At 53.8% G+C, this 27,861-nt stretch overlaps 2 protein-coding genes across 4 annotated transcripts in view; one reads left to right on the top strand and one right to left on the bottom strand.

Annotated features, from left to right (window-relative positions):
* The window catches only part of LOC134562720 (zinc finger protein 239-like), a 444,533-nt gene that overhangs the window by 366,330 nt on the left and 50,342 nt on the right, over positions 1 to 27,861 (top strand). The gene's annotated exons all lie outside the window — the stretch shown is intronic.
* Positions 18,094 to 27,861, bottom strand: part of LOC134562740 (serine/threonine-protein kinase pim-1-like) — a 218,966-nt gene continuing 209,198 nt past the window's right edge. Inside the window, exons 2-9 of the mRNA XM_063420260.1 lie at positions 25,703 to 27,603; positions 25,535 to 25,585; positions 24,964 to 25,330; positions 24,574 to 24,750; positions 24,167 to 24,319; positions 23,767 to 23,979; positions 22,958 to 23,075; positions 18,094 to 22,537 (exon numbers count right to left, since the gene is read on the bottom strand). Coding sequence (XP_063276330.1) covers positions 24,213 to 24,319; positions 24,574 to 24,750; positions 24,964 to 25,330; positions 25,535 to 25,585; positions 25,703 to 26,245 — 1,245 coding nt within the window. The 5' untranslated portion in view covers positions 26,246 to 27,603 and the 3' untranslated portion in view covers positions 18,094 to 22,537; positions 22,958 to 23,075; positions 23,767 to 23,979; positions 24,167 to 24,212. The remainder of the gene's footprint in view (positions 22,538 to 22,957; positions 23,076 to 23,766; positions 23,980 to 24,166; positions 24,320 to 24,573; positions 24,751 to 24,963; positions 25,331 to 25,534; positions 25,586 to 25,702; positions 27,604 to 27,861) is intronic.

The following is a 27,861-nucleotide window of genomic DNA, read 5'->3' as shown; positions in this document are numbered from 1 at the left end:
CCCTGCCTCAGGTGCTAAAACCTGGGCTAGGGGCAGGCTCAGGGGGCACCAGGCCCGCTGCTCCCCCTGCGTCTCCCCTTGTGACCTGACACCTTGGCACTGAGCGCTGTCTCGGGCTTCTTCTATTTCAGGCAACTCTGGTGCTCTGGGTGATTCTCCAGGTGCCTGAGTGCCACGAGGCAATGACCCTTTATTCCTCCCGCCTGTCTGTGGCTCTGCTTCTCCATGTTGTCATCACCACACAGCAGATGCCACCCAAGGAAGTTGATAACTTCTGGACAGCATGCCGGGAGGAACACCGCCTTCCCAGCAACCCCAACAGGTTCCAGTCCTCCCGTCCTTCCCATGCCCTTGTGGCCAGTGCCAGTGCTCCCAGTGTGACCTGGGCTTTGCTCTGCACACAGGTTTGCAGTGCAGGCCATGAAGGCTCTGCTCTACCGGCTGCAGTGTGACAGAGAGGTGATGGCCATGGAGCGCAAGCGTGGCTGGGACACGCTGCTCTGTGCTGACACCCAGCACTATGCCATGGGTCTGCTGGCCAGGTGAGAGCCCCTTCTCCCCGCTGTCCCCGGCATTTGTGCCCTGTGCCCGGGGTGCCCCACACAGTCCCTGTGGTCAGGGACCACAGGGCCTCATCACTGAGGGAAGGCCAAGCAGACTGGGAAAGGCTGGGAGAGGAGGGTGCTCAGAAGGAGCTGCCTCTCAGTACACCCACATCCTCTCCAGGGATGCTGGGGAAAGACTGGACCTCTGTGAGCCAGTCCTCTCCCTGAGAGGTTTGCCACCTCCACCTCAGGGTCTTTTTCCCCTGACAGGGAGATGCGCCGTGTCTTGATCTCTTTGTGTTCCCACATTGCACTTCACCTGCTCAGGCTGCTCAGCATGAAGCAGCCAAGCTGGGATCTGCCTTTACTGGCATTTCTTGTGGAGGTGAGCCTGAAGGCCAGCGCTGCCTCTCTGAGCTGCCTCCCAGCTCTCTGCCCTCTCGTAGCCGCTGCTGCCTGGGACGGTGCCCACGCCCTGTGCTGCTGCCTGGGCCTGGCCCTGTGTGGTTCTGGGCTCCTGCCAGCCGGGTCTCCTGTAACTGCCCTGTGCCTTTCAGGTCCTCGAGTGCATGGATTTGACTAAATGCCGTGCCAGCATCCTCAGGGTCATGTCGAGGTACCTGCTGGGCAATTGCAGGCAGAGATGTCGCCTGGCACTCAGAGGCTTTGTGGTGCTCAGCAAGGATCCCTTCATGGTGAGAAGGTGGCAACGGCTGAAGCTGCACTGGGGAAAGCAGCCCCATGGGCTGGCTGGGCTTCAGGAGCCGAGGCAGCTGCTCCCAGCTCTCCTGCCTCACCTGCCTGAGTGCTTTGGGACAGGCCTTTGGGCTCTGGGCCCTGCAGCAGCAGGGTGGGGTTGCAGTGCCAGGGTGGTGTTGGCGGTGCAGCTGCTCATGGCTTCACAGCACAGCCTTGTGTTCCACACAGGCCAGAATAATGTGCAGTCTGTCTTCAAGCTTTCTGGAGCTGCTGGATGATGCAGATGGAGAGGTGGTCAGCATGTCCCTCTGTGTGTTCACGAATGTGTTCAATAACAAAGGCATCCGGGTATCGAGCACCACTGCCCCAAAGCTGGCTGAGGCACTTCTGGAGCTCTTTAACCACGTGAGATTCTGCATCCCTAACCACAGGCATTGGGTGCTTCCCAGTGCCGTCTGCATTTTCAGGCCTTTGCCTGGGTGGGCCTGGAGTAGTTGGTGCTTAGGTTTTCTCCTTTCCTCTAGGACAATAGCCATGTACAAGTGCTCTCCATTCACCTCTTCTGTAAGGTGATGGAGTCGGTAGTGGATGAGGGAAAAAAGCCTCTGAAGGAATTTGTCCACAAGGGCATGTACACACTTTTCATCTACTGCCATGATAAGAACCAGCAGGTGGCAAAGGTGAGGTTTTGTGTGCTGCTGGTGTTCTGCTGGGAGGGGGCTGGGCTGCCTCCTGCCCTGGTGCCTCCAGGGCTGCAGCTTCCTCCAGGCCGTGGCACAGGGACGGGTCCTGTGCCCTGAGCTGCAGTGCCATATCCGTGTCTCTGCTGCTCTCCAGGCCTCTCGGGAAACGCTGCATTGTGCGGCCAGGTTCTTGAAGAGGAGGAATCTCGAGAAGCTACTGAAGAAGGAGCAGTTGAAGATCGATGAGTGTCTGGTAAGGATGGCCTGGATGAAGCCCTAGCCTCAGGCTGGAAAGAACCCCTGCCCCTGGTGTTCAGTGTGTGGGGGGCTGGCAGCTGTGGCCCCTGCCCAGTGCTGCACCCAGGGGCGCCAGCCTGCGCCCCACACGCCGCTCCCTTCCCTGGGCCACACGGGACCTTCTCCAGGCTCCTGTGGGCCCGAGCCGGGTGCCGATGGAGCCCCGGCACAGCGGGGCTGCGGGGCGGGGCGGCACCGCGGCTCCCCGGGCAGCAGCCGGCCCTCGGCCCCCTCCAGAGCCCGGCAACAGCGGCTGCTGGCCGGGCCTCAGGGCTGTGCGGGCAGGGGAGGCCGGGGCTGGGCGCAGCGAGAGCCCGGCCGAGGGGCTGAGCCCGCGCCAAGCCTTCCCTGCTGCCGCTCTCTGCAGCTGGCAGAGGACAGGAGCCGAGCGGCCGAGCACCTGCGCCGGGTGCTGCCGTAGCTGCAGAAGCCACAGGAGCCCCTGCGAGCGGCGGCCATCAGGTTCATGGGTGAGCCACGAGCCCGGGCTCCCTCCCCGGCCCGCCGCAGCTCGGCCCCAGCCCCGGCTGCGGCCCCGGCAGCGGCCTCCGGGCCCGGCGCCGTGGAGCCCCGCCTGCCCTCGGGGCTGCTGCCGCCCTCCCGCAGCCGTGCCCGCCCCTGGGCGGCAGGAAGGGCAAGGGCCCGGGCTGAGCCGTGCCGGGGCAGGAGGCCGTGTGGCCGCAGGGCTGGCAGCGCCGCTGGCACGGAGCTGTGCCGCTGGGGCCGTGACACGCTCTGTGTTCGCAGGGACTGCCGCGGTGCTCAGGAGAGGGCAGCAGGAAGAGCTCCAGGTGCTCTGTGAGGTAAAGGGCAGCGGGCTGGCAGCGGGGGCTGGTGAGGAGCTGCAATCCCTGCCCTGGCTGCGGAAAGCTTCACTCCTGTATGGATGAGAGGTGGCGTGGGTAAAGCATAAAGGGATTTCAGGGACACGGGGAGGATTAAGGTCAGCACCTTCTGGCTGATCACGTTGGACTCTCTCTTGTGGCCGTTGCAAGAGCCGAGTGGGATGCCCTTGGCAGGACGGTCTCCTAGAAATGCTGCAGATGCAGGCCCTGACCATGTCTCTCTTCCTCTCTGTTCCAGCCATTCACGCCCTAAGGAAAGACACCAGTCTATGCCTCAGTAATCTGAATATTCAGGGGCAGTTTGCCAGAAGAGCTGAGGAATTGGGTTTGTCTTCAGGACGCAGTGAAACAGTGTCCCAAGAACAGCACCAGCAGCCACTGAAGAGGACACCACAGCCCACAATGCTGCTGCAGCTCCAGGCACAGCTCATGACTGGCACAGCTGAGCCTGTGGAATGCTCACGTTGCTTCAGCTCTCTCCCTCCCTTCTGACAGCTCCTTACCTCCAGCCTTTAGACCCTGGCCATCCCCATTTTTTCCCTCCCAGCTTATCCCCTTTGCTTCGCCTGGAATCAATAAACAGTTTGGCTTCTTCACTTTCCCTGCATCTCTGTGGAGCTGATGTGGCACGAAAACCTGAGCCCTGGGACACACAGGCCCCGGCTGCCGTTCTCTTCCGTGCCGTGTTTTGTGCAGAAACCCAGAGGAACGAGGGCAAATCAGGCTGGAAAGGTCCCTGTGCTGAAGTCCCACAACACTGTGGAGTTTAAGGCCTTGCTGAGCACACTGAAGGCCGGTAGTGGCACGAGGAGCCTGTGTGTCAGGGACCAAGGTCATGTCTAAAGCCCTGCCATATTTGGTCCGCTGTTGTGCACAAGACAATGAAGAACAGACAAGGAAGAGAATGTTATGGTTTAATTGGTGGGGATTTGACCCTTGAGAGAAACAATGGATTGGTCAATTGTTGGGAGGTTAACCTGTGGAAGAGGAACATTACACAGTGGAGCTGTTGTTGGCACAGAGGTGTCATCACCGTTGTGACCTCATCTCATGCACTGGCCAAGTGGGAGATGACGTTGTAACTGGAAAAACTCCATTTCAGAGGAGGAGGTATGAGGCCTGGTTCTGGGGTAGAGGAGTGGGAAGGACATAATGCATGCCCTTCTGATGCAGGGGATGCCCTGAAGGTGGATGGCCCAACTGCCTCTCCCACCTGAGCATCATGCTCCATCTGCTGCTGCTGCTCAGCAGCTTCTCACCAGTCAAGGGGTCAGCATGTATTCTTTGCAAGGGCTCCTAATCAAACAAAATGAAAAAGTTCAAAAGTCCCAAAACCTTGCCATGAAGTAAAATTTCTGTGTATTTGGTGGAAAAGAGGAATGACGTGTATACCCCCAGATACATGAACCTCCTTGGATCAAAAGAAAATGCCAGAATCTAAGAACGAGCTGCAATATGTTTTAGGATTACTAGTGTTTGGAGAAAACACATCCCAGATTTTTCTATAATTGCCAGACCCCTTTATAACTTGCTTAGAAAAGGAGTGAAAGGGGAATGGTGTGCTTCTCAGGAAGAAGCAATAAAATTGTTGATTTTTGAAGCAACTGCTCACCAAGCACTTGGTCCTCGTCATCCTACAGATCCTTTCCAGGTGGAATGGGGTTTGGCTTCCTCAGGACTGTCAGTACAACAACCTATTGTCCTGAGAGTCCATTTGAAAGTGATTAAAGCTGTTACTCCATATTCAACCCCCTCACCTGACGGGGTGGCCAAAAGAGCCTCAGTAGGAGCTGTAAAAAATCTGTCAGTGAACTTGGATAGCAGCCCAGACAAACCTGCCTCAGTCACTGAAAGAGCCCCTTCCTTTTTCCCTGAGCAGTCAGCAATTGATGGTGAGGTCAACAGAATCCCAGTGTGGAAAAAGGAAAAGTGGCAAGAAATTCTAAATATTGCAAGCCAAGGGAACTTTGCTGTGGGATGGGTGGCTTCTCAGCAGAGAGATGGAAATCTAGCAAGAGACAATACCGTTAAAGCATTGCAGGAATGCTTTGGAACTTTCCTAAAACCACAGGAAATCCTGTCTGATAATGGGTCTCACTTTACTGCAGAAATTCTCCAGGACTGGGCAAAAGGTGAAAGGATCAAATGCCATTCTCATCCCCCTTATGGGTGGGGGTTAACAGGTGTCCCAAAATCACTGCTTTTTGCCTGATAGCTCCAAGCATAAATACATGCTGGATAATTCCTTCATTCCTTCACTATCTTTTCTGCCTTTGGAGGCAGACTCCATTGTGTTTACTTTTCCTAGGAGAACTCCGAGGGACATAAAGACCACATAAAAGCCTGATAAAACTGGTGATATTTTAAACATTTTTTGTGTTATGGGAACAAAATTGGGAATTTTACATAGTATTTATTATATAGAAATACTAATGAAGAAAGTGCTTGTTACAATTACGAATTTGACAACACCCTTTACAGTTGTCCTTATTGGCCTTGGGAATGTCTCAGTGGCTATTATCAAACATATTACCAAATTGAGAACAGGTAAATGTGAATAACCACAAATTGATAATTGATGCGCTCAGCGTTGCACAAAACAACATCTTTTTGCTCTTAGCTGCCTCCAGTCTCAGTTGTGGATGCAGTTAGTGGCTCTCTCAATTATAAAAGAAGGCAGTCTTTCTACTGGAATTCAGAAAGTAATTTGGGACCATGCCAATGATTTTGAAAGAGAATTTCAGTCTTGGTGGGATACAAGCCAGTGATAAACACAGCCACAACTTCTGTATTGGCCATACGGAATGCTTTAGTTCATTTGATATTCCCTGTTATTGTATTAAGATTGAATCATGATGGAGCTATTCTCTATCCTTTGGAGCACAGAGAATGGGCCCATCAAGTTGCTGAGAAATTGCAAACTGTTAATTTAGAATTTTGTATTGTTTGGGAACAGGAAGGGTTTATTTGTGAAAGTAATACAATTATAGCTTAGAGCATTTGTTTGGGCACAGAACAAAATATTTGTTATTTTAAAGTTTATCCTAACAAGACTCCTGAAACAGTACTTGTGTATATAGGCAATGGGTGTGCATGCTTTAGAACTGCTTGTGACATTGTAGCTGTAGGAAATGTAATATTGGACCCTAAAAAATCATTCAAATTTTTGTGTTTGTAACTTTACCAAAATCACAGCCTGTGATTTTTCTTACTCAGCTCCAGTTACTTCTTTTACCTTTACAGCACCTTTTACAATCTAATTACACACTAATCCACAAGTTATGGCCTACCCCAATTAGGATGAACCTTACTTTGATGAAGCAATTGTTGCTCCATCAGATTGAATTGAAATTTTAGAGAAAATGAAGAAAAATGGACAAAAGACTTTGGTAGCTGTTCATCACAATGTGGAAGCAATCCATTGTGTCCTAGAAAGAGTAAAGCGAGATGCTGAACACAGAGGGATGGATCCTCTCTTTAGATGGTTCCCTACGGCCTGAGTGCCCTGAACAAATTATGTCATCCCATCATTGTTCTTTTGACTTTAGTTTTGATTGGCTTTGTTTTGTCAGCAATCTCATTCTTTATGAATTGGAGAGTGATGAAACAGCTAAAACTATTAACCTGTGTAATGTATGCACACAATTTGGTTTCTATCCCCCCTCCTATAGATGCACGTAGATATATTGACACAAGACAAACCATACAAGTAGGCCATAGTCGTGGATTGTAAAATGGATTTTTGCCAAAGTAAGATAAGAGATTTTTGATATGCATATTTTAGGCTAATTATGTATTTTTGATTTTGTGTGACTTCTTTGATTATTTTAAGAGTTTGTTTTGTTTTGATGATTTGAAAATTGTTGTAATTACTATTGTCATGATTTTATTTTGATTATTTGATGTCATGATTTTGTGAATCATTTATCATTATGATCATTGTGACTTGTTTTCAAGTTTTATCATTGTAATTCATTTTAGAATCAATATTGATTATCATTGTGATTTGTTTTGAAGTTTGACCATTTTGATTTGTTTATTAATCAATATTAATTGTTGTTGCCTATCTTTTTCTCTTGTTTTCCTTTTTGCCCCCCTATTCTCTTGTTCTCTCTCTCTGTTTTCTGGGGTATGCTACCGACATTGAGCCCTGAAGACTTTGTAGCAACGCAACAAACCCAGCTGCTGGAGCTCTCTCAACGACGATCCTGAGTCACGGGGTGGTGTCAGAGTCGGACCAAAGACCCCCTGGCAGAGCCCAGAGCAGCCTGAGCCTGGGCACAGGAGGCTGCACAGAGGCCCTTGGAGCTGCCAGAGGCAGCAGCCCGGCCCTGGGTGCCTCTTGGTGGCCCCGGGCCAATCCTGGGCTCTCAGAGCCCAGCTGGCAGCTGGCTGCTCCCCAGGGGAAGCTCAGCCGTGCTGGGCACAGCACAGCCTGGTGCCATTGGCCGTCTGCAGCCTGCACAGGAGCAGAGAAAGGCAAAGCACAGCCCAGGGCTCAGCCCTGGCTGAGGATTCCTGCTCTGATGCCGGCTGCCCTGTCCCTCCTGGCAAAGGTGAGCGCTGTGTGCAGCACTCTGGGCACAGGGCAGGGAGCTGGGCTGCTCTGCAGGCTCCAGCACAGGGCAGCGTCCTTCAGGCACGGCCCTTCTGCCGGGGGAGCCGAGGGCAGCACCAGGCAAGGACAGCTTGGCAGGTCACATCTGCAGGAGCCAGAGCCTCACACAGCTCTGCCAGGAAGCGCCTGCAGTCCTGGGGCTCTGCACTGAGCCACAGCAAAGGGGTGAAATGCAGAGTGTTTGGCAGAAATATTCAGGGCCACTAGGCCAGCCTGCTTTGTGCTGTCTGGCACACAGCAAGCACTGTGCAATATAGCCCTGAGCTGCTGGGAGCCAACTCTGAGATGAAATTAAATGGGGACAAAAGTCATCAAAGCAAAAGAGAACTGTTTCTTAGGAAGGAGTCACCTGAGCTGGGTGTGTATCTCACTCTCCCAAGAGCCAAACACACACACACACACTCCAACAGAATGCTGCTTTTTATTACCTTTCCCAGCCCAGGGCCAACCGTGCCCCCTTTCCCTTTGGCTGGGTACTAAGGAACTTAGATTCTCTCCCCACTGCCTTCTTGTCTGTCCCTTCTCCTCTTATCCTACTTCCCTTTTGGTCTGGTCTTCAACTTGGCCCCTGTCCCAGCTCACAGACACACCAAACAAATTAACGAGAACAAATCCAAACCCTAAATAACAACACCTAGAACCAACAACTTCCCTTCTTTTTTCTAATAGTCTTTTGGCTGCAGCAAAATATTATCTCATACCTCAGAGGAAATGCATGCAAGCAATTCCCAGAGAAGGAAGGTGTTGAGAAAATGTTGAACTGGAACAAATCAGGAATTCCGTTGGCATTAACAGACAGTGTTGAGCCCTCTCTTCTGGCAGTGCAGTGATTGGTGTGTGCAAGTGGCTACCTCAGCCTTGAGAATAGAGTAGTCCTCCTAAGAAGGGAGCTGGAATGCATTCAAGGGGAAGAAAGTGCTTGCAGGAGGCTCTTGAGCAGCAGAGGAGAATTTGAGGAATGGGATGTTCCCCAAAAGACACCAGAGACCCTAAAGAGACCCCTGCTCGCCTGTCAGTAACTTCTGAGGAGTGATTTAAACACGTCCAAGAATTGGAGGGAATGTTTAGCCTGTGAGTTTCAGCAAACTAATGAGTAGGTCTTATCTGCATGGCTACAAATGAGTAGGTGAGATTTCTGAGTGAGCACATGTTAGAAAAGTGATTCCCCACGCACCCCGCACTGAAATAAAGTCATGCCTCCTTTCTCACACTGAGCTGGCACTGGGGATGGGGCCCTGCTTGGTAACTTTCATTTTAGTCCCTTCTATTGAAAGGTGCAAATGAAACCTTTTCCAGCTGTTTCCCTCTGGCTGACCTTTTTGGGGGCCAAAGCTCTGTGCTGCAGGTGGCCCGGGTGTGTGCACAGCAGTGCAGCCTCCACAAAGCCCTTGGTTTCCCCCAGTCCTGAAGATTTGTTGCCGGGTGTGCCCAGCTGTGGCAGGAGAAGGAGCCCGCAGGGCAGTGGGCGCCGTGCCCTGCCCAGCCAGGGCTCTCTGGCACAGAGCAGCAGCAGCGCCAGCACCTTTCAACCCCTCCTGCCTTGGCTTCCCCCGGGAGACAGAAGCCTCTGGAAATCTGCACCACCTGTGGCCTTCCCAGCTTGGAGCAGCTCCTGCTGCTGGGCACCTCCTGCCACTTCTGCTGCTTCCAAACAGGAATCAGGGCAGAGGTGGAGACGCACATACAGAGAAGGCCTGGGCTTGTGCAAGAAATGGGCAAATGTAGGGGGAATGTGTTAGGAGTTATTTCAGCTGGTAGGCCAATACTGCCTTCTCTCCTTTTCTCTCTTCACATTTCCTGTTCTATTCCCTCTCACATTTCCATCCCTGCCCCCTCTCAAGTCTCACAGTTTTCCTGTCATGTTTCCCCCACAATTTTTACTCCTTTTGCCCACCCATTTCAGCTCACTTTCCTCACACTTCACCTGTCACATTTCCCCACCTTCCCACTGTTTCCTGGTTTTTGTCCCCTCATGTTTCTCTCCTTTTCTCAGTCATTTTTCTCCAAGTTTTCTCCTCGTGTTTCTCACTTCTGCCCTCATGTTTCTCACCCTTTCCCTCTCACGTTTCTCACACTTTTCCCCTCATGTTTCTCCTTCTTTCCCCCTCATGTTCCTTATACTTTTCCTGTTGCATTTTGTGCCCTTTTTTCACTCCTGTTTTCTGCCACTTTTCCCATCAAACTTCCCAGCCTTTTTCCCCTCGTGTTTTCTGCCTTTTTCTGCCCTCTGGTTTCTGCCTCTTTTCCCCTCAGGATTCTCACAATGTTCCCCTCACATTTGCTGCCTGTTTCTCTCTCTTTGCCAGTAAAGTTTCTCACTCTCTTGCCCTCATGTTTCCCTCCATATTTCCCCCTGTTTTTCACCCTTTTTTGCTCATGTTTCTTAGCATTTTCCCATCCCTGCCTTTTCCTCCTCTCCCCTTCCTCTCCTATTTTCACTCACATTTTTCACCATTTTCCCCTCAGTTTTCTCACTCTTTCCCACACAGGTTTCCTAGCCTTTTCTCCCTCACACTTCTCTCTTTTTTTCACTCCCATTTCTCACACTTGTCACCTCACGTTTTCTGCCTTTTTTCCCCTCACATTTCTTAACCCACTGGTTCCTGGCAGTGACTGTTCCCCTTCAGTAGTTGCTGGGCTTCTCTTCTTTTTTTCCTGCACTCCCCTACTCCAAAGAATGGGTGCCAGGGCAGCGCTCCAAGAAGCCCCTGGCTGTGCCTCTGCTGAACAGAATGTCTGTGCTCAACTTGAAGAATCTCATGAAGAACAACCTAAACTGCAGCGGGCTTCCTGCTGCAGTGTTGGTTTGTATTTCAATTCCATATAGTCTTCCTAGTGTTCTAAAGAAAGAGGTACCCTGAGGGATACACATGGCAGGTGAGCAGCCACTGCACCCTCGGCCTCAAGCAGATCCCATCTCTGTTTTCATCACCTCACAGTCACTCTGACTCCTGCCTGGACAAAACCACCTGTGATGCTGTAAGAGTCGGTCTGAAAATCCCTCATCTGCCTCACGACTGTCAGAGGCTCAGACCCCCATGGACCCTGGGCCACAGCACAGGAGTTCTGGCCTGATTGATGAAAGATCCAAGCTTCTCCCTGCAGCTGCACCCACTGGACCAAGACGCCCTCCTCAGGGACCCGTGCATGAACAACGGACACTGTCACAGTTCCTGGGCCATGTTTGCAGAGGCTGTGTTTGCTCTGACCGACTGTGCTGTACCTGCTGCAGAGCCCAGACCTGCTTGCCCCAAACCTGCCTGATCTGAATGGTTGCACCTGATTCCCAGAGCAACGGGGCTCCTCACACTGACTCATGGGTGCTCCCCCCACACTGGCCAGGTGCCCCCCACTTCTGCCTGCATTGGCCGGGTTCCCCCTGCTTCTGAAATGACTATAAAAGTTTCCCCCTACGACTCACACTTTGAGGCCCTCCCCGGCGAACGACGGATCTATTGGCCTGCGCCACGAAGACTGCGAAGGTGGTCTATTGGTACCAGTGTCACGAGGACTCTCGTCTGTTCAGTCAGTAGCTAAACCACCCTTTTTCTCTTTTCTCTCTCTCTCTCTCTCTTTCTCTTCTCTACTATCGCATAATTGTGTGTATCAATAAAGATACAATTGATTTTACTTGAACTAAGTTCTCATTGCCTCTTTTTGCACTCTGAAATCAAAATGAACCATCACGACCATCCTTTGGCTCATGACAGATGCTTCTTGATGCTAAGCGAAGTCCATCTGCACAGGAAATGCTTTTGGCGTTCTTTCGGAAAAAAGAATGTTTTTATTTTAAAATGTTCAGTCTCTGGAGTTTTTTCCTATTTTCACCTATTTGAATTGCCTGACATCAATATACTGCCAGCTGACGTTCTGAACTGGCTGGTCTGTGTTTGTGTGCACAGAGCAAAGGTGCCACACCGTGTCCGTTTCCCGGGTGTCTGTCAATGTCCATTTACACAGAGGGCTGAAGGGGGGGCTCTGCCTGGTCTGTGCGGCTCCGGGGCTGGGGCTGGGCTGGCAGGGCCGCAGATGGCGCTGGGAGGCACAGCCTGAGCCCAGCCGCCATCTTGTGTGTGTCTGCCTCAGCCCCAGCCGCCATCTTGTGTGTGTCTGCCTCAGTCCCAGCCGCCATCTTGTGTGTGGCTGCCTCAGCTCCAGCCGCCATCTTGTGTGTCGCTGCCTCAGCCCCGGCCGCCATCTTGTGCATTGAGCTGGTCCAACTCTGAAGCGAATGTGTTGCTGTTTTGTCAGCAGTCAGGATCTGCAGCAAAGACACCAACACCGCAGGACAGTCTACAGGGAATGGCATGGGTTTGGCTCAAAGCAGCCTGTCCTAACTTGTCACTGTCCTTTGTCCAGGAACAGTGGCAGCGGCAGCTCCTGCACTTCTGCTCCTTCCTGGGCATCTCCCTGGCTGCCCTCCTGGCCAAGGGCCTCGTCATCAGCACCGTAGCCTGTGGCCACCTCCTGCACACCCCCATGTTCTTCTTCCTGCTCAAGCTGGCCCTCAGTAACCTGGGCTCCATCTGCACCACTGTCTCCAAAGCCTGGCACAATTTCCTCTGGGACACCAGGCACATCTCCTACACAGGATGTGCTGCTCAAGTTTTCCTCTTTATTTTTCTTATGTCAATAGAGTATTTCCTGCTGACCAGCCTGTGCTACGACTGCTATGACTCCATTTGCAAACCCCTGCACTACGGTACTCTCCTGGGCAGCAGAGCTTGTGCCCACATGGCAGCAGCTGCCTGGCCCAGTGCCTTTCTCAATGCTCTCATGCAAATGGCCAATACATTTTCCCTGCCCCTGTGCCAGGGCAATGCCCTGGGCCAGTTCTTCTGTGAAATCCCCCCATCCTCAAACTCTCCTGCTCCAAATCCTATCTCAGAGAACTTGGGCTCATTGCAGTTAGTGCCTCTTTGGTATTTGGTTGTTTTGTGTTCATTGTTTTCTCCTATGTGCAGATCATCAGGGCCATGCTGAGGATCCCCTCTGAGCAGGGAGGGCACAAAGCCTTTTCCACCTGTCTCCCTCACCTGGCCGTGGTCTCTCTGTTCCTCAGCACTGCAGTGTTGGCCTACCTGAAGCCCCCCTGCATCTTCTCCCTATCCCTGGATCTGGCCCTGTCAGTTCTGTACTTGGTGCTGCCTCCAGCCCTGAACCCCCTCATCTGCAGCCTGAGGGACCAGGAGCTCAAGGCTGCAGTATAAAGAATGATGACTGGATGGTTTCAGCAACATTAAAGTGCTGGCCAATTTCTGCAAATCCCTTATACTAAAATTCGTCTTTGATACTTCCTGTTGGTTTCTTTTGGAGGTTCTTTTTCTCTGTTTTCATTTTTAAATATTGTCCACAAAGAAATGTCATTGTTTGTGCCATTTCTCATTTTGTTTCCCTGCACCTTCCCAGTGGCCACAGACTGTGTCAATGAGGGGCTGTGCTCTTGGTGGCTTTAAAGGAACTCAAGGATCTCCCAGCCAAGTTTTCTGCAGAGATGCCCCTTTGGTTCCCTTCTCTGGGGCTGCAGCAGCAATGTCTGTGTGCACAGCTGGGGGCAGATCAGTGCTGGCACAGCAGCTGTGCCCAGCAGCAGCAGCAGCACTTGGTGTTGCCAGTGCTGCTGCCGTGGCCCTGCCCCGCTGCCCTCCTGGCCCTGCTGTTGCTGTAGGGCCTGAGTGCTCTCGGGGCCGGGCACAGGGCTGGGGGTGGCAGTGCCGGGGCTGCAGCAGGGACAGGCCATGGGCACTGCTGGGGCAGCACTGACGCCTCAGGCCAGGGTCTGGGGGCTGCAGGCTCCTTGCCCAGGCTCTCTCCAGAACACACCCAAGCCAATGCTCAGCAGAGAAAAGCCCCGTGAGCAGCCCCAGGTTGGCTGTGCACATGGTGGGAGCAAACAGCATGGCTGGGGCTCTGCAGGGACGGTGGGGGAGACGGGAAGGAGCAGCAGAGCAGGGGCTGATCCATCCCCACTGCGCTGGACACCCCAGGGCAGCGTCCCAGAGCGTCCTCATGCACCTGCCAACAACATCCCCCCTCTGCAGCCCTGGTCTCTCCCCTAGCTCACACAGGTGCCGCATCCTTGCAGGCACAGACACGGCAGCACTGCCTCAGGAGCCCCTGTTTGCAGTGCCCAGAGCAGGCGTCAGCACCCCCATGGTGTTGGTGTGGGGAGATGAACCTGAGTGAGCACAAATGCCATCAGCCCCTGGGGCCTGGAGGGGCTGGAGGACAGGAGAGAAACCACTCAGGTTTGTGGTGGCCTCGGAAGTCAGCCAGAAAGTTTGTTCCCATCAGCTGTGAGTTTCCTGTCCCACTGCAGATGCTGTTGCTCAGAGCCGGGGCTGCCTGGCAGCCACCCCCAAACTGCCCGGAGAATTTCCTTTGCTTTCCCTTGGCTTTCTTTACTCTTCCTGGTTAATTGTTCTTCCTATTGCCCACCCCTGTTCCCAGCCCTGCAAACAGCCCATCCCTGGTTGCCCTTTCCTCCCTGGCCCCACTCCCCATTTCAGTTCCTGACCTGGCACCATGGGAACGTCCCTTGGGGAGCAGGATCATCCTCCAAGTGCTTCAGGAATTGTCTGCAGGCTCCTGCAGTGCCTCCTGCTGCTCCCTTGCCAGAGGCACCGCAGGCCAGGGGGGCACATCTGGACTGCTGTGTCTGGCTCTGGGGCTCCCTGTTGAGGGCAATGAGGAGCGGCTGCAGAGGCTCTGCAGGACTGACAGGATGGGCTCTGGGGCTGTGAGGAGAACCTGAGGGACCTGGGCTACTGGACCTTCTGAAGAGGAGGCCCAGGGCTCATCCTGCAACTGCTGAAAGGGTGGTTTCAGAGAATCACAGAATCAGCAAGGTTGGAAAAGACCTTGGACATCATCAAGTCCAACCTGTGCCCCGATATCACCTTGTCTCCCCTGAACCTCCTCTTTTCCAGGATAAACAAGCCCAGCTCCCTCAGCTGCTCCTCCCAGGCCTTGTGTTCCAGACCCCTCACCAGCCTTGCTGCCCTTCTCTGGACACACTCCAGCCCCTCCACGTCCTTCCTGAATTGGGACCCCAGAACTGGACACAGCACTCGAGGTGCTGCCCAAGCAGTGCCCAGCACAGGGGAAGAATCACTGCCCTGGTCCTGCTGGCCACACTGCTCCTGATCCATGGGAGTGCCAGGGGTGGGATGAGGGAAATGCTGGGGACGCTGTGGGGACAAAGAGTGACTGATTGTCTGCCTTGAAGGGTCTTGATGGGGCCAAACTCCAGAATTGTAAACCAGGCTCAGCTTTCCAGAAATTCCTTTTGACTGAGTTTAGCTGCATCCCCCAGGCTCAGGATCACCACTACATTTGCAAGTTTTGCTCTGCATCATCAGCCTTTCCTGACACTGCTCAGTGTTTCTCAAATGGACAAGACAATGAATCTTGTGCCAAGCTTCCTTTCAGATGGGAAAACCTTGGTCAGCATGACAGTAAAGAAGGAAAAAGAAAGAAAATATTCACCAGTTGGAACACAGCCAGCGTCCCACTATCTTCCTCTCCACCAGTACTAATTTTGCACATTTAGAGACAACCCTGGCTCTAAAGCTGCCATCTCTCAGTCCCTGATGCTGTTTGCTACCCCTCAGCCCTGACTGCCACTGATCTGCCTGCCTGCTGTGCATGTGGGGCTGGGGATGCTCAGCCTGCAGAGAGAGGGCCATGGGGAGGCCTCAGTGCAGCTGTGCAGGGCTGGAAGGGTCCCCCAGGAAAGATGGGCACAGAGTGTTCAACAGGGCCTGTGCAGAGAGGGCAAGGGGGGATGGCTTTCAAGGGCAGGAGGTGGATTGGAGGTGGGAGTGGAAGGTTCAGGAAGATGTTCTTTTGCACTGAGGCTGCTGAGGCACTGGGCCAGGCTGTGCACGCAGGCTGTGGATGCCCCATCCTTGGCAACAGCCAAGGCCAGGTGGGAACAGGGCTCTGAGCAACAGGGTGTGGGCAAGATTGCTCAGGTTGACACAAGATGATTTCAGGGTCCCTTCCAAGCCCAAGAAAGCTCAGTCCTTCCTTCATTCTCTGGTTGCCACTGTCCACTTGAGAGCCAGCCTGGACTTGCGGCAGCTGGGATGTCACAGTGCATGTTCCAAGTGGAACTGGCAACATCCACCAAAGAGCACAACACAACTATTGGCCCTTGTGTCAGCCCAGCTTCACCCTGCTCCAAGAGCACTGCTGTCACCCTGCTTTTCCCCTGCTCCCTGAGAACCCCATCAGTCCTGAAAGCTCCTTATTGCCTGGATTTTTCTATCCTTCTCTGCAGGATGTTCACCTTTCTCCTGAGGAAGGTACAGTGCCATTGCAGGGAGATGGACACCCCTGGATGTCCTGGTTGGGCTGGAGCTGTGTGGGGATGGTGTGGAACAGGGACCCCACTCTGAGGTTTTGCTTCCTCTGCAGGCTGCATCCATTCTGAAAGCTGGCTGTTTGCTGGATTTGGCCACAAGTTTCTGCTGCTGGATGCTCATAGTTGTCCCAATGGAGGTACGGTGCCATTCCAGGGAGGTGGACACCCCAGGACGTCCTGGCTGGGCTGGAGCTCTGTGGGGATGGTGTGGGACAGGGACCACACTCTGAGGTTTTGCTACCTCTGCAGGCTGTCAAAGATAGAGAAGAAGACATGGGCATGGATTTACAGAAGGATACAGAGCAAGGCATGGAGGTGGAGGAAGAAGGGAGCAGAGTTGAAGGGATGGAAGTAGATGTAGAAGAGGAAAGAGTGGAAGACATGGATATAGATGTAGAGCTTGATACAGAAGAGGACATGGAGGTGGACAGAGATGAGAGTGGAGAGGAAGATATGGAGGTGGATATGGAGGAGGAGACAGAGGAAGATATGGAGGTGGACATAGAAGACCAGATTGAATATATGGAGATTGATGATAACAATGAGGAGGAGGCCATGGTGTTGGGATGAAGACTGTGGCAGCAGCAGAACAGGCATGTGCTCCCCACAGGCAGAGTGGGTCCCCTGCTGCCAGGCTGGGGCTGGGCTGGGTGCTCCCTGCTCAGGGACACGGTGCCCCGGGCACTGGATCCTGGTGGACATCCCTGGCCTGCCCTGGGCTTGCTTGGGGCCACACAAGCCCCGTCCCAGCTGGGGCACAGCCCCCAGCCCCAGGCAGGCTCAGCTGTGACAGCAGAGACCCCCTGTGCCAGCCTGTGCCAGCCTGGGAGCACCTGGAACAGCCCTGGTGCCTGACTTGCACTTGCTTTTCTTCCAGGTCTGAGGGACATCCCAGAAAGAGAGGCCACAATTCTGTATATATGTTTCGGAGTTGGCTGTTTTCTTTAGGATATATGTTTTAGCGTGTGTTGCCATTAGGATATAGGTTTTAGGGTTTCTTTTTTATGTTTTGTAAATATGTTTCCTATGTTTTTGTAGATATGTTCTTATGTAAATACGTTCTGCACATTGTTGCTGTTACAAATATTCTTACAATGTAAATATGTTCTCTAGTTAATGTTTGTTGCTGTTCTTCTGTAAATAAACAATCTCTGTTTTTCACAGCCCAGGTCTCTCTGCATTTGCTTTGGGCACAGGCAGCATTTCCAAAGGGGTGGTCTCCACTTGGTGCAGGTTGCCAGGGCTGGAGGTGCCTGGGGGAGCTGGCACAGCCAGCCCAGGAGTGGGGGTCCCTGTGCACACAGGGCTCCCCCTGACAGAGGTCACCCTCTGCTTGCCCTTTCTCGGGACACCCTTGGCGTGTGCAGGGCCAAATCCCCGTGGGCCCTGTGCCATGGGATGCCAGGAGGGAGCAGGGCTGAGCCTGCCTGGTCCTGCAGAGCCTCAGCCATGGCTCTTCCCTGGGCAGCCCCAGGGCTCCCGAGGCTGCACTGGGCTGTGGGCAAGCCCTGCTCCTGGGCACCCTGAGGGGCTGCAGCCAGCCTGGAGGGAGCTGCAGCACAGGGGCCTCTGGCCTGCATGCACCAAGATTGCCTTTGCAAACCCCTCTGGCACCACACTCTGCCACAAGCACAACAAGAACTGATCCTCCCAGGGAAAGGCATGACCTTCACTGGCACCAATTTGTCCCTTGCACTTTCTGGCACAGCAAAGGTCAGCGCTTGTCATCCCTGTTCTGCACTCCCTGCCTGGGCACTCAAACATCTGAACCCTCCAGAACATCTTGAATTAGCACCAACCTGCAGGAAGCTACGGGGGGAGAACCCAACCACACAGAGAAATCCTTGACACTGAGAGTCTGGGGCATGGCTGAAACTCAAGTGTTTTAATGCTAAGAGAGAGGCTTTGTATTGCTGAATTCATTCTCCAAAGATAACAACAATGAAAGCTTTCAGTCTCCTCACCTGCCACAGATGTGTATTGCCGAGGTTTGCTTCCGGGTTATGACGGATTTTTATGAACCTGTTCAGAATTCTGATGCTATTCCCACTGGCTCCCACACAGCTTTTGGGCACCTGGTGTGGCTGCAGCTCCAGCACCAGCCCTAGTGCACAGGAATTCCAGGAGGAGATCCACAGAAGGAATCAGCCATTGACAGAGAAAAACAGCAGTTTGCAAGGCCCCAATCCCCACAGCACTGCAGACTGGGGGAACCCAGCCTCTGCATTTACACTTCGGCCTCTGTGTCTCACTTCTGCTCTCACTAAAGTCCCCCCAGTTTCCCTCATGCTCAGATTCCCAAGATCATTCAAAGCAGCATTAGGAGCAGGGATAGATGATGGGAACTGTCCCAAGGCTGGACAAAATTTCTCTTCTCAGGCCTGACAAGTGCAGGCAAGGAGAGAGGAGAAGCCTGCCTGAAAGAGGTGTGCAATCAAAGCAGTAATGAAATAAAGGTCTAATGAGAGAAGCTGAAGAGATTTTCAATGTATACATAAAGATACAGAGAGAAACATAGATTTAGATATAGATATAGTGTAACATGAGGCTGGTGTGTTGGAGAGAGACACACGACACAGGATCTTCTTGGGCTCAGACCAACAGCCACAATTTATTGTTCCAAGCTCCCTTTGATAGTGAGTTTGAATTTCCCAGCCTTGGGAAGCCTGCTGGTTGGGAATCTGTGCCCTGCCCAGATCTCTGGCCAGTGCTGTGTCTGCATCCAGGGCTTGGATGGGGTTGCCTGAGCTCTTTGTTCCCCATGGCACTTCTAGAACAAGCCAGGCCAGCCCAGTTGGGTCTCTTATGGTCAGATTCATTATGTCCAGCTGTAAACCAGCTGGACCTTGCTACATCTCCTCCCTTGGTTTTGATTCAAATGCCAATTGTTTGCTGTTATCCCATTTGCAAGGGCCCTTTTACAGATGGGGTTACAGCAGACAGCATGGGTTTAATTTGAAGGAGGTTTTGTCCAACTTCATCCTCCTCAGCCAGTGATGTGTCCCATGTAGCCCTGGAGTTCCAGCACTCACTGCCAGGAGCTGTCAGGCCAGATCACAATCTTCTAGGCAAGCATGGGACAGGTTAACGCTTATGGGTACAAATTACAGCTTAGCACTGAAACAAGGAAACATTCAACTTTGAAAACTGGGAGAAAAAACAATTAACAGAAAAGCAATTTGTAATCAGAAAAAACACCTTGTAAACAGAACAACAGTTTGTAACCAAATAGAACCCTTCAGTGAACTGTCATTTGAAGAGTCCCAGATCCTCATGAGGTGGGTGAAGAAGCTGTTTCTGTCCCTGTTCCACACACGGCTCCACAGCGTCTGATGAGGGCCCTCAGGAGAATGCTGCTTGTGCTCTTGGACAGGACCTAAGGCAGGACGGACACGTCTGGCAGGTACCCAAAGCCTTCCACTGTCCTTGCAAAGCACTTGGCAGGGCTGTACTGTGAGCAAAACACATTCAAAATGCTCTTGTGTCACAGACACAAGATCATTCTTGAAAGAGCTCTAGCATTCAATTGTAAACACCTGGGACAACATTTGATAATTAACTGTGCAATTAGTTCAAAGACAGTGGGTGCCATCTTTTTTGGATCATGAGGTAGAAACATTCATTCTGGAATGTGCAAAGGATCAGGCCAGTGTGTATTCCACTGTCCAGTAATACCAGTAGGATGAAAATTAACAATGAGAATAAACACAGTGATACACACCTCTGGGCATGTCCTGTGGACTTGTCTGTTTGTGCTAGCTTGCTCTGCTGTTTGGAGAGCAGCTTTTGCCTCTGGGGTTAATTTTCTGGGGGAAGTTAATTCAGAATCACCCTTTAGGAGGTCAACTAAAGGTGCTCATTGAGAGTTGGTCAGTCCTAGGTAAGGTCTGACCCAGCTGATGGTACCCAAGAGTTTTTGTGCATCGTTTAGAGTTAGAATTTTGGTTGAAAATGGAATTGTTTGTGGCTGTATAGTCTGGTCCATTATTTTGAGTCCCAAATATTTCCAGGCTGGTTGCTGCTGCACTTTCTCTGGTGCTACTTGCAGCCCAAATGTTTTTAATGCTTGCAGCAGGCTTGGCTGAATCAGGGAGAGTTCATTTTTGCTTTGGGTTGCAATCAAAATGTCATCCATGTCATGGGAACAGTATGCCCCTGGGAATGGTTCTCTCACTGATGAGAGTACCTGAGCAGCACAGCCCTGACAGATTGTGGGGCTGTTTCCCCTGTTCTGGGGAAGTACTTTCCATTGAGAACCTTGCACTGGTGCAGCATTATTGACAGAAGGCAGGGTAAAGGCAAACTTTGGGGTGTCCTCTGGGTGCAATGGAAGAGTGAACAAACAGTCCTTTAAGTCCACAGTCAGGATGTCCCAGGAGGCAGGAATCACTGCAGGAGATGGCAGACCAGGCTGCAACGTGCCCGTTCTCTCCATCACAGAATGGATTTTTCTCAGCTCATGGAGTAACCTCCACTATCCAGATTTCTTTTTTATAACAAATACTGGGGTGTTCCAAGGGCTCATAGATGGCTCTATGTGTCCTTGAACCAGTTGTTCCTGTACCAGGGTTCTTAGGGCATCTAGTTTCTCCTTTTTAACGACCACTGTGGTCCCCACCCAGGCTGAGCAGTGAGCCATTTTAGAGCCAGGGTGGGACACTTTACACCCTCTAATGCAGTGGCCCCTGTCAAAAATCCGCTCCCACCTCAGCCCACTCCAGAGCCAGAGAACTCTAGGGAAGGGCTTCCCATCTGGGAATGTCAGATAGGATTGATTCCTCCCATTTAGATTGAAAAAGTGACATTTTGTGGTGCTCTGGCCAAACGATGCCAATTTTGTTTCACTAGTGGGCAGGGTCAGCACCAAAGGCACAGACACCCCCTGAAGGAATCAGTGTCATTTCCTACAGCTCAAAGCAGCAAAGGAGCACAAAAGGAGCAGCTCAGCAATGCCCCCAAGCGTCACTACCAAAGATTGCCCACAGTGATGAAGAAAGATCCATCACCAGTTGCCCTCACACTTTCCCATCACCCACACCCACACATCAGCTGGGGGAAGCTGTCACAGCCAAGGACTGCAGAGCCACTCCCGGGCACTGGGAATTCCTGCAGGTGCCTCCAGCCACAGCTGAGGCTCCAGCCTGGCTGTGAGAGGGCCCAGCTTTGATAGAGCTGAACAAACAAACTGACAGCACTTCTAGTGCAGGAACATCTGGTTTCATCCTCCTCTTGGGTCCCTCCCAAAGCCTGGCCAGGACCCAGGGAGGAACCAAGGGAGTTGCCTTTGACCATACAGCCCCAGACAAGGCCAGATGTCAGATTTCATGGCCTTGTCTGGCTTCTAAATACAGAAAGATCATGACCTGTTTCACTAAGGAGTGGATACATCTAGTACAAGGCTAATGACCATGCATATTTTGTTAAGGAGCAGATACAAAGATACCCTTTGGTTGGGAGGTTCATCCAGAGGTCACCTTTGGCTCAGGGCCCGTTGTTCAGGCCTCACTCAGGCCTCTTGTCCAGGCCTGGCTCTTCAGGGTTTAGTGCTGGGCTTGACACTGCTGGTTTAACACTTCCACTTGATGAGCTCAGAGGTCTTTTCCAACAGAAAGGATTCTATATTTCCATGATTTATCTACTGCATTCAGTCAGGTCCATGTTAGCAGCATCACTTTGGTCAAGAAGTTCCCTCTTGCTCAGCTCTTGTGGCCCAAGGCTTCGGCTCCTTCAGCTCCTGGTGCAAAGCTGCTCATGCTGAACGAGACGACTCCGAGAGAAGAACACAGTTCATGCAATTCCTTCTGGGACACTGAGAGGGGAGGGTGTGGAAACAGGAGCATTGTTTGCTGTGGCCTCCTCTCTGCCCTTCACGCCTTTCAGCGCTCACAAACAGCCCAGAGCTTTCTCCAAGAGTGCAATGGAGCAGCTGTTCCTGCTCCCAGCTCTGGCTCCTCCCAGGCTCTGACCTTGCCTGGTTTTGTCCCTCTTGCTGTGCCCTCTGTTCCCCTGGGCTCAGTGGCTGCTGCCCAGGACGGTGGAAGTGGCACAGATCCAGTGGTGGGGACCCTCCTTTCTCTGCCCTTGGAGCTGCCTGCTCACAGCAGCCTTTTCCACCTGGAAGCTGCACATGGAGAGGGAGTCCTCACCTCTGTTCCTTGCACAAAGCCCAGGGCTGCAGAGCTGGGCCGGGCACAAGTGGGGCAGCACAGCAAACAGGGAGCTGCCAGTCCCTTCCAGCCCTGTGTGCTCAGAGTTTGGGCCCTGGAGCTGCAGGTGGGCAAAGGCAGCTGCTTCTGCTCCCTCTGTGTGTGCCCGTGTTGAGCAGTGCTGCTCCATCAGTCTGTGCCCAGCACCGGGGAAAAGCCTCAGCCCTGCAGGGCCAGGAGCTGCCGGGCTGTGCCTGAGCAGCTCAGCCAGCGGGAAGGGAGCTGCTCCACACGGGAACCAGCAGCAAAGGACACTCCTTTCTTAGGAAGGTTTTTCTATTAAAAGAAAAAGAAAAGAAAAAAAAAGGAAAAAAAAAAAGAAAAAATGAGAACAATAAAAAGAAATCCCAAATCTATAGTGAAAAAGACTTAGTAACTTTGGATAAAGAGATAATTAATCTTTTTAAAATGGGATCTCAGTTATTTACTTTGTAAATGTGTTGATGGCATGGATCCATCCTACTGGCCTCAGCAGCCTTTTAAAAAGATTTTGCAGTTTGTTTCCAGTATTATTTTAAACTGTGGTAGAAAGAATAGGAAATTGCTGTGCCCCACCAGATCTAAGCAGGACTGGGAATCTAAATTTTGTCAAACTCCAAATCCTTTAGAAGATGACCTTCCTTCTCACCCTCTGAAGGAGCTGCACATTCCCTTCGAAGTTTTCAGGGGTTTTTAAAGACACAAAGTCCCACTTACAGCTTTTTGCTCTGGTTTGGAGATGCAGAAGGGCAATTAATTCTTCATCCATCAGCTCCAGACTGCACTGCCTTAGGAACACCATCCACTCACCAGGTTTTGCTCAGTTGTGGCACTCCTAGAGGAGGAAGAAAGGGCAATTGCACAATTCCAGCCAAAAAGGAAGGAAGAGTGGGACAGACAAAACATCCTGTGAAGATCCAGGCATTCAGCTGGGACTGTGGAGTGTTTGGGTTCTTGCCAATTGGATGTGGATCCCTACCTGCAATCTCTGGGCCAGCAGGAGAGTCTCACTCAGCTGCCAAAGCAGAAAGCTCAGGCGCTGTGCTCAGAAGGGGCTGGTGTGCTGCAAAGCTGTCAGAGCAATGTGAGGGCAGAGCGAGCCCAGCCGTGCCCAGGGCTGAGCCCAGCTGAGCCCAGCAGAGCCCTGGCAGAGCCCAGAGCAGCCTCAGCACCCGCAGAGCCCGGCTGCAAGGACAGAAACCAGAAACTGCCCGTCAGCTGAAGGCTCCTGTGCCCTTGTCCCAGCCGCCTGCAGTGCCCAGGCCGTGCTGGCCGTGCTCAGAGCTGGGCCCAAACCTCCCCATCACTGCTGCCCTTGGGGGCAGAGCAGGAGGGCAGCACATGTGCCCAGCCTGCAGCCAGCCATGCCACATCCAGCCCCTCAGCAGCTGCCCAGAGCCAAAAAGCAGCTGGACAGCCCAGGGAAGGATTTGTTGCCTTTGGCCCAGCAAAGGGAGGAACCTTTGGTGCCCGGCCAGGCCGTGCCATGCCCGGATCTGGGAGCATCCCCCTGGCTGTGGACTCACCTGCAGATTGGGCATGGAGCGTGTCTCTGAAGAAGGTGCCAGAATCAAACTCCATCATCTTCAGCTGATGCTGACCAGGTGGAGGAAGAGATTGTCATCCCTGAGGTTGTCCTTGGTGTCTCCAGCAGCAGCCCCACCTGACAGAGCTTCTCCAGGGGCTCCTCCTTCCCTGGGGGCCAGAGCAGTCTGTCACTGTTCTGCCCAGGGCCCCAGCTGTCAAGGAAGCACGACAAGAAAAACTAGGCTGGATGGTGGCCACCAGTGCTTGCTGGAGCAGGTCTCCAGCTAAGCTCCAGCACAGATGTTCCCATCTCATGATCCCTGCTCAGAGCTACAGGCAGGACAAAACCAGTCTGCTCTTCTTTAGCACTGATTGCCATGAGATGTGTGGAGTTGTTACCTGCCAGGTTTTGGATCCAATTGTGCACATGGACCTCTCCCATCTTCTAGGGCAGATGAACGCCCTGCAGCCAAGGATCATTGAAGAGGTCTTCTAAGGATGGCCTGTCCAAGGGTTGCATGGACAAACACCTCTTAATGACATCCTGGCACTCTGAAGAGACAAACCAGAATCCACCAGTCACCTGGAGAAGGATCCCGTCTGTTTTGGCCCCCCATTCCCATGCCCAGGCCATGCTGGGTGTGCCCAGAGCTGTGCCTAAACTTCCCGATGCATTGTCCGTTTGGAGGAGAGCGGCAGAGCAGGACATGTGCCCCCTCCCCAGCAGCTGCCAGAGCAGGGTGCTCATGAGGCTGCTGCTGTCTCCCAGCACTGGTATTCCCCTGTGCCCAGAGATGAGGATCCACCTGGAGAGAGCCATCGTGGGAACAAGATGCGGCCCCAGATGATCTGCTGGCCCCTCCTGAACGGGTGCTTCCCCACGACCAGGTGGTACAGCAGGAGGCCCAGGGACCAGATCGTTGCTGCCTCGCCGTGGTACCGCTGCTGGTGGATCCACTCTGGTGGGCTGTAGGACAGGGTTCCTGTGGAACACAGACGCAGTTCTTCAGGGGATGAACTCCTAGAGCCTGGCCCCAGCATCCCTGGGCATGTGGGGGCTGGCCCCCTCCCACCCCCAGACAAAAGCAACTTGGCTCAAGACATCATGCTGTTGCCACCAGCAAGAGGGGGAAGGCCCGGTGCTACAGCCAGGCTGGGCCAGGAGATACCCAGGAACATCCCCTGAGGGGGCTCACCTGCAAACTGGGTGTAGGCTGTGTCTTGGAGGAAGGCGCCACAGCCAAAGTCGATCAATTTGAGCTCTCCGGTGGCCAGGTCGAGCAGGATGTTCTCGGGCTTGATGTCCCTGTGCAGGACCCCGCAGCTGGTGCAGTGCCGCACGGCCTCCAGCACCTGGCGGAACAGCGCCCGCGCCTCCTCCTCCGGCAGGAACCTCCGCTCCGCCAGGAAAGCCGACAGGTCCTGGCACCGCTCGGGACGCTCCAGCACCAACAAGAAGCTGTCGGGGAGCTCAAGCCACTCCAGGAGCTGAATGACACCAGCACAGCCAGCGGACACCTTGTCCAGCAGCACGATCTCCAGGGGCGCACGGGCGCCGTTGGGCTGCGGGATGAGCACGATGCCGTCAGTGGGGCTGAGGCCGTGCCGGGGCTCTGGGAGCCCTCAGCCAGCCCCGGCTGCTCTGGGCGCCCCGCTCAGCCCAGGCCCGCTCTCCCTGCACGGCTCCCGGCGCCTCCCACCCTGCCGGGCCCCGGCTCCTCGCCGCCCGCCACGGCCCGGCTTCTGCCGCTGGCCCCGCTCACTCACCAGCTCGCCCCAGAGCCGGATGCGATCCCGCGGCACGCATTTGATGGCCACCTGCGAGCAAGGGACAGCAGCGGGCTGAGCTCACCGACAGCCCCGCTGCGGTCCGATCTTCTCCTCCTGCTCCGCCCTCCTCGTTCTCCTCCGCCCGCCCCCGGCCCCGCCGCTCACCGGGGCGCCGTCCGACAGTCGCGTTCCCGAGTAGACGCTGCCGAATCCTCCGCGCCCCAGCAGCGAACCCAGCCGGTACCGGTCCTGCAGGGCCTCCTGCGCCTTCCCTGCGGGCGACACGCGGCTGTCAGCGCTCGGCCCGGGGACAGACACGGCCCCCGAGCGCCCCCCGAGCGGCCCGGGCCGGGCATCCCCACCCGCGCCGGGCCCCGGCGGTTCGGGGCCGGCGGCTGCGCTGCCGAGCGGCGGAGCTCGGGCCGGGGAAGCCGCAGCGGAGGCGGCGGGAGCGGCCGCGCCGCGTGTGTCCTCCGCGGGGCCCGGGAGGAGGCGGCGCAAAGCTCGGGGTCGGCACCGGGGCCGAGGCCGTGCCCAGACCAGGCGCAGCCAAAGGGTGGCGATGCCGCCCCAGCCCCAGGCACTGATCCCGGCCCAGCAGCGCCACCTCCAGCACGGCCAGAACCGGGCCCAGGCGAGACCGCGGGGGGACGCCCGGGAACGGGGACGGGGCAGCCCCGCCCGAGGCCGGGGGCGGGCCGGGGGCATGTCCCGGCCCGGCAGGGGGAGAGGGAAAGGCCGGGACGGGGACACCGAGAGGGGCTGGGGAGAGCGGGAAAGGGACACCAGGAGAGAGTGCAGGAATGTAGAAGAGGGAGAGGAGGAACGAGAGATGAGGAGGGTCGCTAAGTTCGTAGACTCTGTAGAGTCGCTGCCGCCGCTGCCGCCGAAGCCCCGGGGCCGTTTGTCCGCGTGTCCGTTCCACGGCCGAGCCCCGCGCGCCCCGGGGGCAGCCCCTGAGCCTGTCCAAACACGGGAACTTGGCCCTGTGCAGCCCAGACCCAGAGTCCGGACTCCTGCGCGGTGCCGGAGGAATCCCCTCGCTTGCTGCTCTGCATTGTCCCTGCTCAGGCTCACACACTGCCGGGGCACATTCCCTGCCTGCAGGATTCGTGCCCGACCCAAGCACTGCACTTATGTCTCCAGCACTGCTTGACAACAAAAACAGGGGAAGGCAAACTGTGTGTACAGCCCATGGTATTTCAGAGTGTCTAAAACTCACTAAGTCACCGATCTTCGAGCTGAGATCCCTTTGGAATTAATGGCATGGACAAGTAGTGCAACATGGAAAAGGGAAGCATAGAAAGAAATAGAGGACAACATCTTGGTTAGTTTCTTTCATTTTCATTTCACTTCTGGAAAGCTGTTTCAGTTTTCCAGCAATCTTCTCCACAGTCCCAGCTGCTCTTTCGAAGAACCTTTCATGGAGAACGAGGTCCAGCTTCTGTCCCAAGATGTGCCAGCAACTCCAGCTTCTCTTGGATTTCCATCCTGTGAGTGCAGCACGACTTTTCCAGCAAAGCAGGACGAATGTCTGGAGAACTTTACCAGTTCTCTGTCCTTTTCCCTGTGAACTGGGCAGTTGTGCCATTGGTAAGGTTTCACAGTTGCTGTTCTAAGCCAAGAAAACAGGAGGTGGTAACCAGGCCTAGCTGGGGAATGCAAGGCTGAGTGAATTCAGAGAAAGAATCTCCCTGACACTGTGTGAGCTCCCCGGGCTGGGCTCAGCTTCCTGCTGGGACTCTGCACAGGGCTGAGCTGCAGCTGGGATCAGCAGCAGCTGCAAATACCTCTGGGCATTCCCATTTTCTGCTGCTCAGAGCAAGCAATGAAGCGAGTCAAGAAGTTGAGGTTTGTCTTTCTCCTGGAGGTTTTTTTTTTTCATTTTATTTGACACTCCAGAGGGCAATTTCTGTGATGGCCTCTGTAAGTTGATTTGATTTCAGCAGCACCAGCAGCACCAGGGCTGTGTTGGAGCTCTGCAATTGTGGCCTGTGTGGCTTTAATTCCCCTCGACTCAGTGCCCAGGGACTTGGGACCATTTCACACTCTTCTTATCATGGTGCCTGCCACAAAAATCCTCAGTTCACTGTCACAAAAGCACAATGATGAAAAAGGCAATTGCAGTTGAGCTGCTCAAATTCACTTGGCAGCCAGAAGGGTGCAAGAGCAGGCGTCATCTCCAATTGCCGAGGCAAAGGCAAGAGCAGCCTGCTGCTGTCACCTGAGGGTGAGTCAAAGATGCTGCACAGAGCGCTGGAAGCCGAGCCTTTCTTTCTCTGGAGGCTGCTGAGGGCAGCCCAGGCGGGCCCTGGGCAGTCAGG

Source organism: Prinia subflava, chromosome 30 (assembly GCF_021018805.1).
Source record: "Prinia subflava isolate CZ2003 ecotype Zambia chromosome 30, Cam_Psub_1.2, whole genome shotgun sequence".
Classification (NCBI taxonomy): Eukaryota; Metazoa; Chordata; class Aves; order Passeriformes; family Cisticolidae; genus Prinia; species Prinia subflava.
Note: the sequence above shows the minus strand (reverse complement) of the source record. Positions and strands in the feature narration are given on the sequence as shown.